Here is a 14,008-nt window from a genome sequence, read left to right as displayed (position 1 = left end):
GGTTTTTTTCTTTGTCGCTGTTCCCTCACTAATGGCCGTAGTCATTGCCCTGCTGTTACAAGCGCTGGGTTCCCCATTAGTGATGGCAGGTATACATTCTCTGAGCCACCTCGTGGATTGGACATGTTCCCTGTTTCCCCGCTGGAGACTTGTAAGTAGTTGTCACTTCGAATACTTTTTTTTCTGACATTTAGGCCCTCTAGATCCACCGTGTTTGCAAGCTAGTCCGCCTCCCATGAGGCCATCTGGTGGGTTGGGGTCCAGTACTCGTATATCCCTGGGCCTCTTACTCTTATTGATGACGACGTCCGACCGCTGGTATGCTGTCATGCGCGGCACTAAAGTGGGTGTCTTCTTGAATTCGTAAGTTTTCCCCAGATTAAAACTTTAATGTGCTAATTCGGACCTCTGTCTGCGACGTCGCAACATATCACACCGACCGGCAGTCAGGCTCTTCGAATAACATGCGGAAGACCCAAAGACAGGCCGTCAAGATCTTCAACACCGCCCTTGTCAAAAGATAACACTGACCACCGACAACCATAGCGAGTGTCATTGAATAGAAGCATTACATCAGCCTCTTCCTCTCAAGAAGGGTCGCCACGTCATTCCCATTAAGATAGCACGGTGCGGATAAATATGACTGCACGCGTTTAAATTCCCAATGGTAGAACAGACTGGCAAGACACCTCAACCCTACTAGAGGTGGAGGTCAGACTAATCAGACGGAAATGTTTTTAATCACGTACTGTGCTGTCCCTTAGAAGCCATCCACAAACGCTGAATGATATTTCTTGAATCCCAGGATCCGAGCCGCCTCTCATATATGTACGTGGATTGACGGAAATGTCGGACTCTATCAGTGTTGAAGAATTTATCAGGGAACCCAACTGCATGCAAGTCGGCAAACGTAAAAGACCAAGATATCGGAAGTTGCACCCAGGAGCTCAGGTTTATCATGGAGAAGTATATATGCATTCTAGCGCAGGGTCGGGAGTGAAGCGGGGGGACATTAGACAGGAACCGGTCGTAACGCGCGCTGATGGTGAAGCCACGAAGCGACGGTAGATAGCAACGTACATCCACGTCAATACCAATCCAAACGAGCTGGAAGGATATATAATGGACATGTATGAACAGAGCTCGGAAACCAAGTGTGTTGGGTAGCGCAACGAGATAACGGTACACTGCTTTTGCCGCTCTTTCCTTTTTGTCTTCTCGGAGGTCGACGAAGCAGGTAATGGTACGGGTAAGCCGAGGGATAAAGTCATGATAGATAATGGATTTTTGGCAGAGTACTATGTCGCATAGGTAGTCCAGGAAAGCAAGGTTGGTGATGTACATATCCTGAGAAGCGATAGGGGCATATACAGCTTTCCAGGTTCGGTTAATGCTGGGGCAAGTAGTCATGAAGGATTTCCGGATGTAGGATGGCATTTCAGAGTACCAGACTTGATGTACGATTATCTCTACGAGCTCTGGAGGAAGCGTAGTCATGGTGAAAGGGTAAGACTTGGGTCTCACATAGTAGCGCAAGGAACACGATTCAGTAGTGGCAGTTGCCGCGTCCCCGATTCTTTCCCTCGGAAGAAACCTCATGTTGTTCAAGCTGAAGGGCGGGACCTCTTTAAGAACAACCAAGAGACTCAAGTTATTTGTATGCTCGAATCTAATGTACACGATCATCAAAACGGGTCCATAATATGCTATTCATGAGCAAAGGGGCAGAGGAAGGGGCATGGAAAACGGTCAGGTTACCTATGAAAGTTCGTTACGGTGGGAAACTTCAAAAGACACGACTTACAAGTCTGACCACAGTAAGATTAGTGAAACAACTCCAGCATTCCTTCGACGTTCTTCTGAAAGCCTCATAATGTTGCAAAATCTCTCGCCTAAACTCAGGAACCTCCATTCCTTCGCTCAGACGACGGGAGTGTGGCGCAACTACACACTTGAAAACATCTGTTTTCGAGACAGGGTACTGAGCCATAGCAATGGCATCGCTCAGCTGCTGAGTGACCGGTATTTTGTAGAAAACGGGACGAGTGCCGATCATAATAATGGCAGGGATTGTCATGGAATCAAGCGGATCTAGGCCGTTGCGATCACGAGCTACGTTGTTGTATTGGAAAGCAGCAATGGCTTCATTGAATAACAAGGAGAATTGTCGTGTTGCCTTGAACTAAGCATAGGTTAGTCTGTGCTACATGCCCATTGTCACCGCATATCATAAAAGGAATGGAATAGCGCGATCGCAAAACAGTTCCTCGTTCTTCAAAACCAAGCAAGTGAAGCAGCTCTTTGGCAAAATCGTTGATTGCTGATTCCTGGTTAGAGCTGGCATGAGTGGCAATATGTAGGTATTGAAGGAGTCGATAGGTGTGATCCGACAGATTTTCGTGGGGAGGGACAGTAGCGGTCAGGAAAGCAGGATCGATTCCGTCAGGTATTGTGTTGGGTGTGTAGCCGAAGAAGGCGTCCGCGGATTGGCGGTGGACTGCGATGTTATATGCTACCAAGTCGTTCGACGTCCAATCGTTGCTAGACTTGGCAGAACGAATGATATTCGCCATTATAGGAGGATATTTGAGATGGACGTACTCGAGACACCGACCAGAGTTCTAACTGAGTTTGAAATGAATCTATATCAGGTAACTCGGTACTTGCCGTGCGCTCCCGTTAGCAACGCGTAAACCCGTGTTTTTCTCTCTGATCATCTCTTTGGTATAAACATATGTTCTTTCCCTTCGTTTCTGCTGATTTTTATATAAGAATTTATGATTTCATTGCTTCAACTTTCCGAAACAAATTCCCTGCCTCTATCAAATCTGTAATCGGTCCCTCCACCTCTAAGAGTTATCACCACTATTCCTGTCAACAGAGACAATACTTTGCATGAGCATCGTGTCATCAGGAAGCCTAAGAGGAAGATAACATTCTGTAGTATTACACTGTAGAGATTACCTGAGTGAGGGTTTTAGAGACAATATTAATGAGAGTATGGTACAGTCTATCCTGCAAAGTCCATCTTTGTCCCACTTATCACTGCCAATTCCCGCCGCCACAATAAATAGGTCCTTTGGATCATACCTCCTCTTGATATCTTTGAGACGCGGATAATGGGGTCCGAAGAACGTAGTTCTGAAGTCCTCTTCTAAAGGATCGGCCTCATTGGAGTACGCAGCACCAGATGTTCCAGCGATTTGTTCAAGGATAGGCAGTTGGATGTCCTTGAATGCGTTCTGAATCGAGGAGACATTTGACAGCGACGTAGAGTCTTCCCAAATGGTACCAAGGACAACCTGAAAAAAATTAAGTCTGGTTCGAAATACAGACAAATGTTTGTACGTGATTCTTTGCTGTTCGCCATGCAGGATGAATGGCAGAGTCAATCCATGCATTTTCTGATACCATGCCTGTCATGTATTGTCAGGTGAGTACAAAGAAAGTCTTTTGCAGCTATGAGACTCCTACCTCCCGCGACTAGGCAACCAAGGACGCTATGTTCACCATGATATTTATCAGAACAGCATTATCAAGAGAACCTAAAAAAGAAACTCACGCAGGAGCCCCAACATCAAAAAGCTGGGTATATACATGTCCGACCGTATCAGGATCATCGCGATACATACTTGCTGGGATAAGTCTTGAACCCAACACTAGGTTCGAGCCAACCACATCGTCGGCTACCGTTACCAGGTCGTTTATATTGCTTTCGTCGAATTGTTGCAAAATAATCTGACCAAACTCCTGAGCGTCATCTAGGAATGGCTTTAGAGCAGCAGCAGCTTCATCCGAGGATATTCTGGGGAAATAGGACATGAAGCCGAGTGTTGCATTTTTGTAGGCGTAAAGATATTGGCTCATATGTAGATCGTCCCAATCAAAGATGTGCTTGGCGTGCGACGCCATGATTAAGCCAATTGCCGCGGTGTTGTTAGCAGCCATCACTACGAGTGAATATGTAGCATTGAACGTGGGGAAGGTACGGAATGTAGCCGACACGGCAACACCCCACGATCCTGCGCCACCGCCTCGTAATGCCCAGAACACTGGTAGGAACGGAAATATATCAGATCACTTCCAAGACCAGAAGAAACCGGTTCACTGACAATCGGCATTTTCCTTTTCGTTCACTTTCAAATACGCTGAGTTAGCAGTCACGATTTCGAACTCTGCTATTCTTGTTAGAATGACTGAATCATAGTGAAGAGTCGGGCATACCGAGGACGTTATCTGCAGCTAGGCCCAGCAGGGGAGAGAGCGCTGAATGGCCGCCTCCTTGAACGTAGCCGCCGGCAGCAACGATAGTCGCCGCAGTACCACCGACGATGATCTTGCCTTGTTCCTTGGCTGCCCGATACAAGGTGTTCAAGGGCACTCCACTACCAACAGTGACAGCCGATCCTTCGTTACGCTCGCTGACAGTAAAGTTCTCAGTAAAGGTAATATTTTGAAACTTGTGCGTAGAAATAAGAAGCGAATTACGTGCAGTCGAACGGCCCAGATAGTCGTGGCCAGATGCCTTGACCGCCAGTCGGAGGTTGTGAGTGCTTGAAAAGGCGACACCAGTCTTAATTCATATCATTTCGTGTGGGTCGCTCAACGATGGCAAAAATGATTCAATTACCTGCACGTCCTCGACAGACTCTGCTAAAATAGCGTACAGTGGAACGTTGCCCTGTCCACAATCTGTCGAATTCCTCTGGCATAGAGACGGAGGGATAGATTCATAATCCTGAAGGAAGACGAAGTTATTATGTATTCCTTTAACGTGTTTGGAAAGCTCACTTGCTCCCAATTGACCTGCCAAAGCAATAAAATGCTTAGCATGTTAGTTTGACGGTAGATGACTGTCACACCTGATCCATGGCTCCAGGTATGTCTGCACGGAAAATCGCGCTGGTCCATTCCGCGTCAGTGCAGCCGCCATGCATATCGCAAAACTGGGCTGATGGGACTACTTTGACAAGCCTGCCAGAGATAGAAGAATTCAGATTATTCCATTCTTCACCAGATGGAAAGTTGGGGTCTCCAGGAACTGTTCGACACTTGTGCGCGCCAGTCAACGACACACAGAGCAAGAGTATGCAACCAAGTTGTTTGAGTAGGAAAGCGAGTCCCGCCATGATGAGGAACTCTGAAAACAAGCATTCCTTTTATACCCATAAACTGGAGGTGGTAGTCAGTCCGCTTAACAGCATTTGGATGAGCAGAGGTCACTGCCTTGAAGGCGCTCGAGCTATTATAGTTACATAAAAGTTGGCAAATTTGCATCACTACAGCTGTAATGATGCACGAGATCAATGTAATTTTGGTAAAATTCAGCACTTGGTGCAAACTTGGCGAACCACGGCGCCGAGTGTTTCGGAAATTAGAGAAGAGGTTGGCGCAAGGGGTTGGGGGAGCGTCAGATGAACAACAGAGATGGTTAGTCTGGTAGATAGGCTTTATGAGTGGAACTTGCTGGTGCCACTGTGTTAAGCCCCAGCAGCGGGCCGCCCGCTATCGGGTGCGTTGAATATCACAATTCCGTCCGACATGTTAACGATTGAATAGCCGCTCATGTCAGGTTATAAGAAACGTACGGAGTAAAAAATCCAAAATCGGGTCTGGTTTATTGCTGTTCCGAGGTCGAAGCCAAAAAAAAGTTGACTTAATTCTGAGGTGATTTATTTAATTGTCTTTTCTCGTATCGAACGAAGACGTTTCTTCTAGTATTCTACTGAGACACAATTCAGCAGAAATACTAATCATAACAGGAGAGACTGACCTCATAAATGACACGTTTATTATCCAAAGGCCGTCGAGCTTGAGACCAAGACAGCAAAACATTAGATACTCTGAGATGATGCGTCATGACTAACGTACTCACCCGTGACATAAATCATCCATCGAGTTGGACTGATAAGGCATACTGTCTATTGTTGCGATCAACGGTCGATGAAAATAAGCACTGATGGCAGTCCGGTATATGAGTGTGGCCTAGCATTGTGTACATTAGCTTCTAGGTTCAGACAATATGGCAAAAGATAACACTGACCGCCGAAAACCATAGCGGGTGTCGTTGGATGGAAGCATAGCTTTTCTTCACATCAGTCTCTTAACATCATTCCTATAGAAATAGCACGAGGTGGATAAAGATGATTCCATGCGTTTAAATTGCCAATGATAGAATAGACTGGCAAGACACCTGAACCCTAGAGGTAAAGACGTCAGACAAACCAGATGGATGTAGATGGAAGTGTCTTTAATCACGTACTGTGCCGTCCCTTAAGGCCATCCACAGACGCTGATTGATATTCCTTGGATCCCACGATCCGAGCCGCCTCTCATATATGTACGTGAATTGACGGAAGTGTCGGACCCCACCGACTACGGACACCTCATGCGGCTCCGGCCATATTTTAGTGTTGAATAATTCACCAGGGAACCCGATTGTACGCAAGCCGGCAAACACATGTGCCCAGAATCTTGTCGGGAGTTGCCGCCAGGAGCTCAAGTTTATCATGGAAAAGTATATATGCATTCCTGACTTCCTAGCGCAGGGTCTGGAGTGAAGCGGGGGGACATTAGACAGGAACCGATCGTAACGCGCGCTGATGGTGAGACCAAGGGCCGACGGTAAATAGCGAATTACACCCCCGTCAATGCTAATCCAAACGAGCTGGAAGGATATATAACGGACATGTTTGAACAGAACTTGGAAACCAAGTGTGTTGCGTAGCGCAACGAGGTAACGGTACACTGCTTTTGCCGCTCTTTCCTTTTTATCTTCTCGGAGGTCGACGAAGCAGGTAATGCTACGTGCCAGCTGGGGGATAAAGTCATGATAGATAATGGATTTTTGGCAGAGTGCTGTGTCACATAGGTAGTCCAGGAAAGCGAGGTTGGTGATGTACATATCCTGAGAAGCGATAGGGGCATATGCGGCTTTCCAGGTTCGGTCAATGATGGGGCAAGTAGTCATGAAGGATTTCCGGATGTAGGACGGCATTTCAGAGTACCAGACTTTATGTACGATTATCTCTACGAGCTCTGGAGGAAGCGTAGTCATGGTGAAAGGGCAAGGACGTGTCTCGCAAAGTGCCGCTTGAAGGAACATTGGACAGTCGGACCGAGTGCCGTATTTTTCATTTTGCTATCCCAGTCGAATGGAAACAACAAACGAAGCTGCTGTACATCTCTGACAGCGTGTACACTGTTTTAATGCGTTCTAGCCGATATAACACACTAGCATAACAAGGCATGGTGCGGTCATCAAGCTATCCGTTTGACAATAGTTGAAGTAAAAAATGAGTCAACGGAACTTATCCGCATCTTATGGACGCCAGCCATTGTCAGAGAATAAAATGCAATTATACAAAATGTCCATAGTACAAAATCAGAGCGCTCGGTATCACTGGTTCCACGCATATTGCGCGTATAGGCCCATAATTTCATTCAATTCCACAGTGCTATACATCGACACATCAGCTGTTGTGTACACCTTTTCCGTTTGAACGGTATTCAAGGTCTCCAACAGCTGAGTTTCTATAAAATCGACAAAGACAAAGTCAATAAGCGTGTCGTTTGACACGTTAGGCGGATTCGAGGCAATGAAGTCGGGAACATCGTAGTATGGAAGTGGGATATGAAGTGTATCGTCACCGACACCCGGGCAAGACTGAGAGAATATGAGTATGATGAGAGGCAGAGAGTATACTGTAGAACTTACGTCCGTCGTAACATATCCCAAGTTCAAATCATCTGTAACATAGTCATTGCGTCTTTCTAGTTGATGGTACCTTCGGTCCATCTCGCTTAGCCACTCCATGTACCTCGCTCGCACGTCGCCCGATGCATACAACTCCTCCTCTTTCTCCAAACTCCGCCGATTGGCTGCACCATTCTGGTTTAGAGCTTGAACGGTTTCTAGTGCGGCAGAGCGTAGTACCCCAGGGATGTAAAAGAAGGTATCTGTGAATGGAGTGGCAGTGAGCCGGTCATTCTTGTTGAATGTTCCGGAGTAAATATCGAAACGCTGTGAACCGGAGTTTATGACCACGTAGTTTGGAATATCGGCACGAGTGTTGTTAAGAGATAACGCGTACGGTGTGGCCTATAAATATTTATTCAGAATGTTGAACGTTGCATAAGGGAGAACTCGTACTAATTCAGCAAAAAGGGATAGCAGGGAACTGTTGGAAGGGTAGGGAACTCTATGTCACAGTAGTTGTAAGTATACTGGAATGCTTTCACTGAGCGATTAGATATAAAGAATACGTACTGGGTTAACGTATAATCCTGTGGAGCTGTTCCATATGTGAGCCCGAGGTCGAAATCAACAAACAATTGATTCAATCCTGCGGTAATTTCTTGGCCTTTTGTCGTGTCGAATGAAGACATGTCTTGTCTAGTGTGATACTGACAAGCGATTTAGGAGAGATACTAATCATAACAGGCAGGACTGACCTCATAAGTGACACGATTATTATCCAGATAGCGCCGACTGAAAGTTAAGTTTTCGAATTCATTCTCTTCGTCGAGCTTAAGACCTAGACGGGAAGATATAAGATATTCTAGTGTGACTCATCACGATTGACGTACTCATCCAGCCAATAGTTTCCATATAACGCCCACTCTCCAATGACATAGATCGTCCGTCGAGTTGGACTGATAAAGCGTGTCTGTGAGCGTTACAAGCACATTTAACAAAAACAAGAAGGACTGACGGCAGTCCCGAATATGAGTATGACCTGGCATCGTGTGTATTAGCTTCTAGGTTCGGACAATCTAACATAAGGCAACTCTTACCGCCAAGTATAATGATGGGTGTAGTTGGATGAACAGCACGTACAGCATCAAACACGAAAGGCCCTATGACCGAGACATCAATCTGGACCGGGTAGTGAAATCGAATAGTACTAACATTTGTCGCGAGCAACAGGCATGTGCCTATTATGAGAATCAACACAGCGGTTTTCTACGAAATAGGGAAATGGACCTACCCAGCCAACAAGAAGAAGTCCGGTTCTTCCTGAATAGCTTCTAAAAACTTTAGTATCTCTTAAGTGTATTGTTTCTGAAGCAAGTACGAAAAAAATTACCCAAGGCTCGTTCACCATATCCTCGACCTTCTGAACAGTAGTGTTGTGATAGTTCCCAGTGAAGTCGAATATAACTCCCAAAGCTGTGACTGATCGACCTCTGGCATCACGACACTTTAGCTGAATATTCCGTGAATCTCTTTAGGGAGGACTGACTTTCGTGTCTTGAACTTGGCGAACCGATCTTAGAGTTGCAAGTGTCAATACTCTTATCACCCTCGCTCAAAGAACGTAATACTTACTACCTACGGGTACGTCGATTGTATTGTTGTTCTGATCGGCAACGGTGATATTGACGTTCGATGAAAGATATCGCCCATTGAGCTTCGGTGCCAAATTCTGATACCTGAATATTCCAGAAGTTAATTGTGGTAGACAATCGGATTCAATTGGGCAGACGGACATGTCGAGGGTATCAGCATATACATAGAGTTCATGGCTGGAATTCGACGGTCAGAAGGCTGAGAATACAGTCGGGCAAGTACTTACTTTCCAATGGCCATAACATCATAAGGGAGTTGGGCTAAGAATTGAGTGGTCTATAAAGTATGTTGTATTCGCATTTGAGCTCGAGGGGAGACAGATCAAGCTGACCTCACGACCGTCGACACCGCCAGGTGGGTAACCATCAGATAGACCTGTGCCTAAACAATACATGTTGAGATACATCAATCATGGAAAATTCTCTCCATACTCACCATCGTGTATGTCTCCGGAGTCGACGAGCAAAAGGTCCACATCTTTTTCCTAAGTAACATACACGCCGTTAGCGAAAAGGCGGACCATGTCACAGACTCACGATCGCTATTTCCTTCATACGTGCCACAAACGACGACAAGTCACCTAGATCGCCACTGGGCGCGATGCTCTCTGAGATCCCAGCTTGAGTGTACACTGCGTTGCTGCTTACCTGTAGTTTGGCTCCGGGAAGGACTCCTTTTGGTGACCAAGTAGCCATCCGTGAGTGTCCGTCGTATGGATGATATTGATGTCCCCCCACTCCAAAGGTCGAGATGGTGGAGTTAATGGAGACGACGGATTCGCTCTCTTACTGCGCCTATGGACATGCCCATCATCGTCGCCGCAGCCCAAAGTAACAGAAATCGCAGCACAGATAGCAAGGGATCGTAACAGCATGGCGAAAGGCGTATCCTGACAAGCCGAGCATTGCACTTTATACGGTGGAGGTCAGCCAAGACGTCTGAGGAAATGCTATTTTCAGATGCGCGCGCCAGGATTACGTGAATAGAACTTCGCCGGAGGAATCATCTAGAAAAAAGGAAGCAGCCAGGACGTTGGCCCCAGTCTGAGATTCATGCATACATGTCTGACAAGTACCCTTGGGACTATCATTTTCAGAAACATATCTCGCGAAAATCACCACATGTCTCGAAGATATCTTCTGCTGGTCTCGTCGTTGAAACATTCAGTCTTCCGATTTGAGACCTGACCTTGGGCCAACGCATGTTTTTGTGCCTCCTGTCATCGTAACTGTACCGAGTTCCGTTTCTTAACACCATCTGCACAGGTTCAGGAATAGGAACTCTCCCGCATTCTGTGCCTTGCGACCCTATTTTAAAGGGATATCTCTGGACGACGCACCTGTCTCAATGTATGTACGAACGTATTTCCGACCTTCGGACATTAGGCACACGATGAAGAGACTTGTTACACGCCATTACACACTTACACTTTAACATTTGCATTATATCTATAAGCCAGTGCTTCAATCCGTCTTCGCCTTATCCGCAGAATGAGATCTATCTGGCAAGACGGCAGCGACATCATCTATCTTTTTGAACTGCCAGGGGAATCGAGAAGGGTACAAGAAGGGGCGCAGATCGAACCCTAATGAACACAATCAATCGCAACTTTTTCGGAATTTGAAATGGGCTCACTGTTATCGTCGGGACTGTATGATTCCTAGAGAGACTATGAGCTAAACTTTCGCCTGCGATGGAGTGAACGTACTGCATGATAAGACGGCGTCAATGTAGTCATCTTGTGACGGTTACGGGCGTGTTCAAAGAAGAAAAGTTTGACTTTTTCCGCAATCTAAAGGAGGTTATTTGTCAGACTACATTCCCAATCCCTTGATCCTGATCATTCGGACCTGCACTGGGGACAAGAACGATCCCCATTCATGCACCAGTTTCGTGAACATGCTATAGGGACCACATTTTTCCACCTTGCGAAGTCTACCAAAGACAGATAGCTCGTCGTAGGTCATACCCATGTCGGCCTAACAGATGTGTCAGTTTAGAGTAGCCATATGTAATAATCAACGTACCTCATCAGCCTGCACATAATTTTCAGTAATCGGTTCTAGCTCAGCGGTAGGAACTGCATCCAAGAATCTAGTCGACGATTAGTACAGAACCAAGGTTTGAGAGGGAGGCATTGTACTTGTCCAAAATCGGCAAGTCAAAGGAATCTCGGGCGTAAGCTATGAATTTCTTTAGGTCGGTCTTACTGATGCCTCCAATGGGATTAATATCGGCTAAAACAGTTCATGAGGTTGTGTAAGAGTCACTACTGAGAAGCTGCACACCTGAAGAGCAGTCGTACTTCGTAAGGTAGCCACGCAGACTGCATAGATAGCGCTAGTCATTAGAGCTTTTACAGAGAATGAGTGTGTCACAGTACCTTTCATCCACATTGGCGCTTCCAAGGACTAGTAATCCGCCAACACGTCCCCGAACCCATGGAAGGAGCTGAGCGAAAAGATACGCAATTACCATTCGGAGTCTGGCCTGGTAGATGGTTATTAGATAATAATGTGATAGAAGTAGGGTTCTTCTCACTTGAATATTTTGCAATGCTAAATTCTCTGCACTGCTACCACCCTGAGCGCGGAACTGAGGCTTTACACCAGTAACGAAACCAAACAAATTTCGAACAGCTGTAACGAGAGAATCCATATTCAAGTCGATGTGATAGCTAGAAAAAGGTTAAGATCTCGATGAACATTTGGGTCAGTAGAACCAGCACCTTCCGATAGCCTCAGACAAATCCTTCGCTCGTTTACGAGTCTCTGTACTCGAGTTCTCAGTGCCCATGTAGCAAGTATGGAAGATTCTACTGCAAAATTCGCGTGGATCCGAAGGAATATACCCAGAGTCAGCGGGTTCTCCGACGATGCGCCGGGCATCCGCGATCACTTGCTTATCTACGCTGACATTTAAGTAGGAGAGAGCTGAACTGCGCGATATCACCGACCTGCTCTGCGCGCAGCTTCTGCAACGAGTCTACACATAGAGAACACGATGACTGCAGTCGCACAACTGTCGATACCACCGCTCAATGGTACGAAATACCCTTGCGTGCGCGAGCGGCGTAGGTAGTCCCAAAGCCAACACGCAGGACCCAAACTTTGGAAACTTGAGCCTTAGGATGGTTTCAGTGAAACAATACTCACGCGATCTCCTCCTCGGGTCGGTGGTACTTCACTTCGTAAGGGCGGGACGATAAAAATCCCACCATATCTTCGTCCCTCACCTCCTCAAATTTTCCCGCTGATAACGAGAAGGAAACTTCGATACGATGATATCTTTCCGCGGAGGCCGCCTGCATGCTTCGGCTGCTGATTGCACGGTGGCTGCGGACATCCTCAATATCGATTGTTGCAGTTATAACTTCGACATCATTCAAAGAGAACTGGGATCCCTGAGCTACAATCCTTCCGTTGACAGCAATCATAGCGCATCCGTCGTAATACAGTCGATCACCATCGCATCCTTGTTGGTTTGCGTACAAATAAACGCCTCCCAACTGAGCAGCCGTCAGTGAATGTCACCCTTCCATGCAATTGAAGAGAACCTTTAATGTAGCCTCCTTTATTAACTCAACACGAGTATAGAGCTTCCGGAGCTCGTGATGACTACCGCTCGCATTGGTGAAAATTTCAACACCATCTAAGCCCATGAGAATATGGGGGCTAATATTACCAACTTTAGAGAGACAAACAGCTGGGTGGAAGTGAACGGACCTAGCAGGAGTAAACAATTCTTCACACAATTCTACCCCAAAGCAAGTATCCGCAGTACTGACAACAGCATCCCCAAAAGGCACGGTAACCTCAGTTGCTATCAGTCACGGAACAGGCAAAAAAAAACTGAGATACCTGCTGAGTGACGGCCTGGATGATCCTCGGTAAGAAATGGTTCTCCCATTGCCTATGTTTCATCCATGGCGTAAAATATCTGAGTTCACGGTAGTTTCCATTGTTAGCCATCCACATTTTCGGCCTAATCAAAAGAATCTTCCTGTCATGGATGATCACCCTACAGTTATAGATAACGTTCTTGTGTACGACCGGCCTGAGTTCGGTTGAGAGCTGAACAGGGAACTTGATTATGATATGGCTTACATTCCTAAGTCGCACACGATTCCCATGGCCTCTTCAGATGCCAAAATCTTTGCCAAGACTTCCCAAGAATGAAGAACCGTGTCCCCTGCGGAAGATAAACCAGTGTAACACGGTAGATGATGAAATCATACCTTCGAGAAAGTGATCTAGGCACCCATATCCACTGAAAACAGTCAATGCTTCATCGTCACAGCTGACTATGCTCACGGTATCTCCAGCTCTGGACCCACTCTCAATGTTGCGCCTCTACTCTTGGCGATAGCGATGCTGGATAAGATTCGCTCAAAGTTTCCCTGGTGCGCCCAATTAGATAATGGTAAGAGATCCGGCCAACTATTGCAGACGTTACTTGAAAGTCAAGAGCCCATTGGTTGAGTGAACTGGAGGAAGTGAACATCAGACGGAGCTAAAGATCACAGCAATTTAACTAACCATCTGCGAGAGGATGAGAGTAGGCAGAAAGTTTTGTAAGGATACTTACGTTGCAAGTGTGATAAGGTGACCCATATTGACGCAACAAGAAGATGAACAGGGGATGATGACTCGGAGA

At 46.3% G+C, this 14,008-nt stretch overlaps 6 protein-coding genes across 6 annotated transcripts; all 6 read right to left on the bottom strand.

The window, feature by feature from the left end:
• Window positions 1-1,660: 1,660 nt before the first annotated feature.
• Window positions 1,661-2,119, bottom strand: EV420DRAFT_476493 (uncharacterized protein). Its single transcript, XM_060482295.1, has 2 exons — window positions 1,805-2,119; window positions 1,661-1,758 (listed from the first exon to the last, which is right to left on the bottom strand). Exons 1-2 carry the CDS (start codon window positions 2,075-2,077, stop codon window positions 1,750-1,752), a joined length of 282 nt encoding a protein of 93 aa, XP_060330055.1. The 5' UTR covers window positions 2,078-2,119; the 3' UTR covers window positions 1,661-1,749.
• EV420DRAFT_476448 (uncharacterized protein) lies at window positions 1,916-2,619 on the bottom strand. The gene has a single exon (XM_060482294.1). It carries the CDS (start codon window positions 2,571-2,573, stop codon window positions 2,145-2,147), a length of 429 nt encoding a protein of 142 aa, XP_060330054.1. The 5' UTR covers window positions 2,574-2,619; the 3' UTR covers window positions 1,916-2,144.
• A 274-nt stretch (window positions 2,620-2,893) lies between these two features.
• Window positions 2,894-5,576, bottom strand: EV420DRAFT_476407 (FAD-binding domain-containing protein). The gene is made up of 9 exons (XM_060482292.1): window positions 4,863-5,576; window positions 4,792-4,806; window positions 4,631-4,738; window positions 4,225-4,573; window positions 4,113-4,175; window positions 3,563-4,052; window positions 3,475-3,500; window positions 3,349-3,416; window positions 2,894-3,302 (listed from the first exon to the last, which is right to left on the bottom strand). The coding sequence occupies exons 1-9, from the start codon at window positions 5,127-5,129 to the stop codon at window positions 2,961-2,963; spliced, it is 1,728 nt and encodes a 575-aa protein (XP_060330053.1). The 5' UTR covers window positions 5,130-5,576; the 3' UTR covers window positions 2,894-2,960.
• Window positions 5,577-5,597: 21 nt separating this feature from the next.
• Window positions 5,598-7,118, bottom strand: EV420DRAFT_476412 (uncharacterized protein). Its single transcript, XM_060482293.1, has 4 exons — window positions 6,263-7,118; window positions 5,876-6,200; window positions 5,774-5,811; window positions 5,598-5,725 (listed from the first exon to the last, which is right to left on the bottom strand). The coding sequence occupies exons 1-2, from the start codon at window positions 7,103-7,105 to the stop codon at window positions 6,096-6,098; spliced, it is 948 nt and encodes a 315-aa protein (XP_060330052.1). The 5' UTR covers window positions 7,106-7,118; the 3' UTR covers window positions 5,598-5,725; window positions 5,774-5,811; window positions 5,876-6,095.
• Window positions 7,119-7,399: 281 nt separating this feature from the next.
• EV420DRAFT_1643609 (Metallo-dependent phosphatase-like protein) lies at window positions 7,400-10,226 on the bottom strand (the record flags this gene model as incomplete). Its single annotated transcript, XM_060477537.1, has 19 exons — window positions 7,400-7,666; window positions 7,718-8,101; window positions 8,153-8,201; window positions 8,270-8,406; window positions 8,455-8,537; window positions 8,590-8,655; window positions 8,715-8,738; window positions 8,797-8,859; window positions 8,912-8,937; window positions 8,991-9,037; window positions 9,090-9,189; window positions 9,246-9,273; window positions 9,332-9,435; window positions 9,493-9,528; window positions 9,579-9,628; window positions 9,684-9,733; window positions 9,788-9,836; window positions 9,889-9,943; window positions 10,000-10,226. 19 exons carry the CDS (start codon window positions 10,224-10,226, stop codon window positions 7,400-7,402), a joined length of 1,845 nt encoding a protein of 614 aa, XP_060330051.1.
• Window positions 10,227-10,734: 508 nt separating this feature from the next.
• EV420DRAFT_1547161 (uncharacterized protein) lies at window positions 10,735-13,993 on the bottom strand. Its single transcript, XM_060473337.1, has 19 exons — window positions 13,940-13,993; window positions 13,808-13,838; window positions 13,666-13,751; window positions 13,590-13,621; window positions 13,459-13,543; window positions 13,213-13,408; window positions 13,078-13,166; window positions 12,909-13,026; window positions 12,508-12,860; window positions 12,309-12,460; window positions 12,081-12,258; window positions 11,894-12,029; window positions 11,736-11,842; window positions 11,641-11,678; window positions 11,465-11,589; window positions 11,203-11,331; window positions 11,061-11,144; window positions 10,988-11,012; window positions 10,735-10,937 (listed from the first exon to the last, which is right to left on the bottom strand). Exons 1-19 carry the CDS (start codon window positions 13,963-13,965, stop codon window positions 10,816-10,818), a joined length of 2,112 nt encoding a protein of 703 aa, XP_060330050.1. The 5' UTR covers window positions 13,966-13,993; the 3' UTR covers window positions 10,735-10,815.
• Window positions 13,994-14,008: the final 15 nt, after the last annotated feature.

The sequence above is a fragment of the Desarmillaria tabescens genome (genome assembly GCF_030435595.1).
Source record: "Desarmillaria tabescens strain CCBAS 213 chromosome Unknown EV420scaffold_20, whole genome shotgun sequence".
NCBI classification, from domain to species: Eukaryota; Fungi; Basidiomycota; class Agaricomycetes; order Agaricales; family Physalacriaceae; genus Desarmillaria; species Desarmillaria tabescens.
The sequence above is the reverse complement of the archived record's forward strand: the minus strand, read 5'-3'. Positions and strand labels throughout refer to the sequence as shown.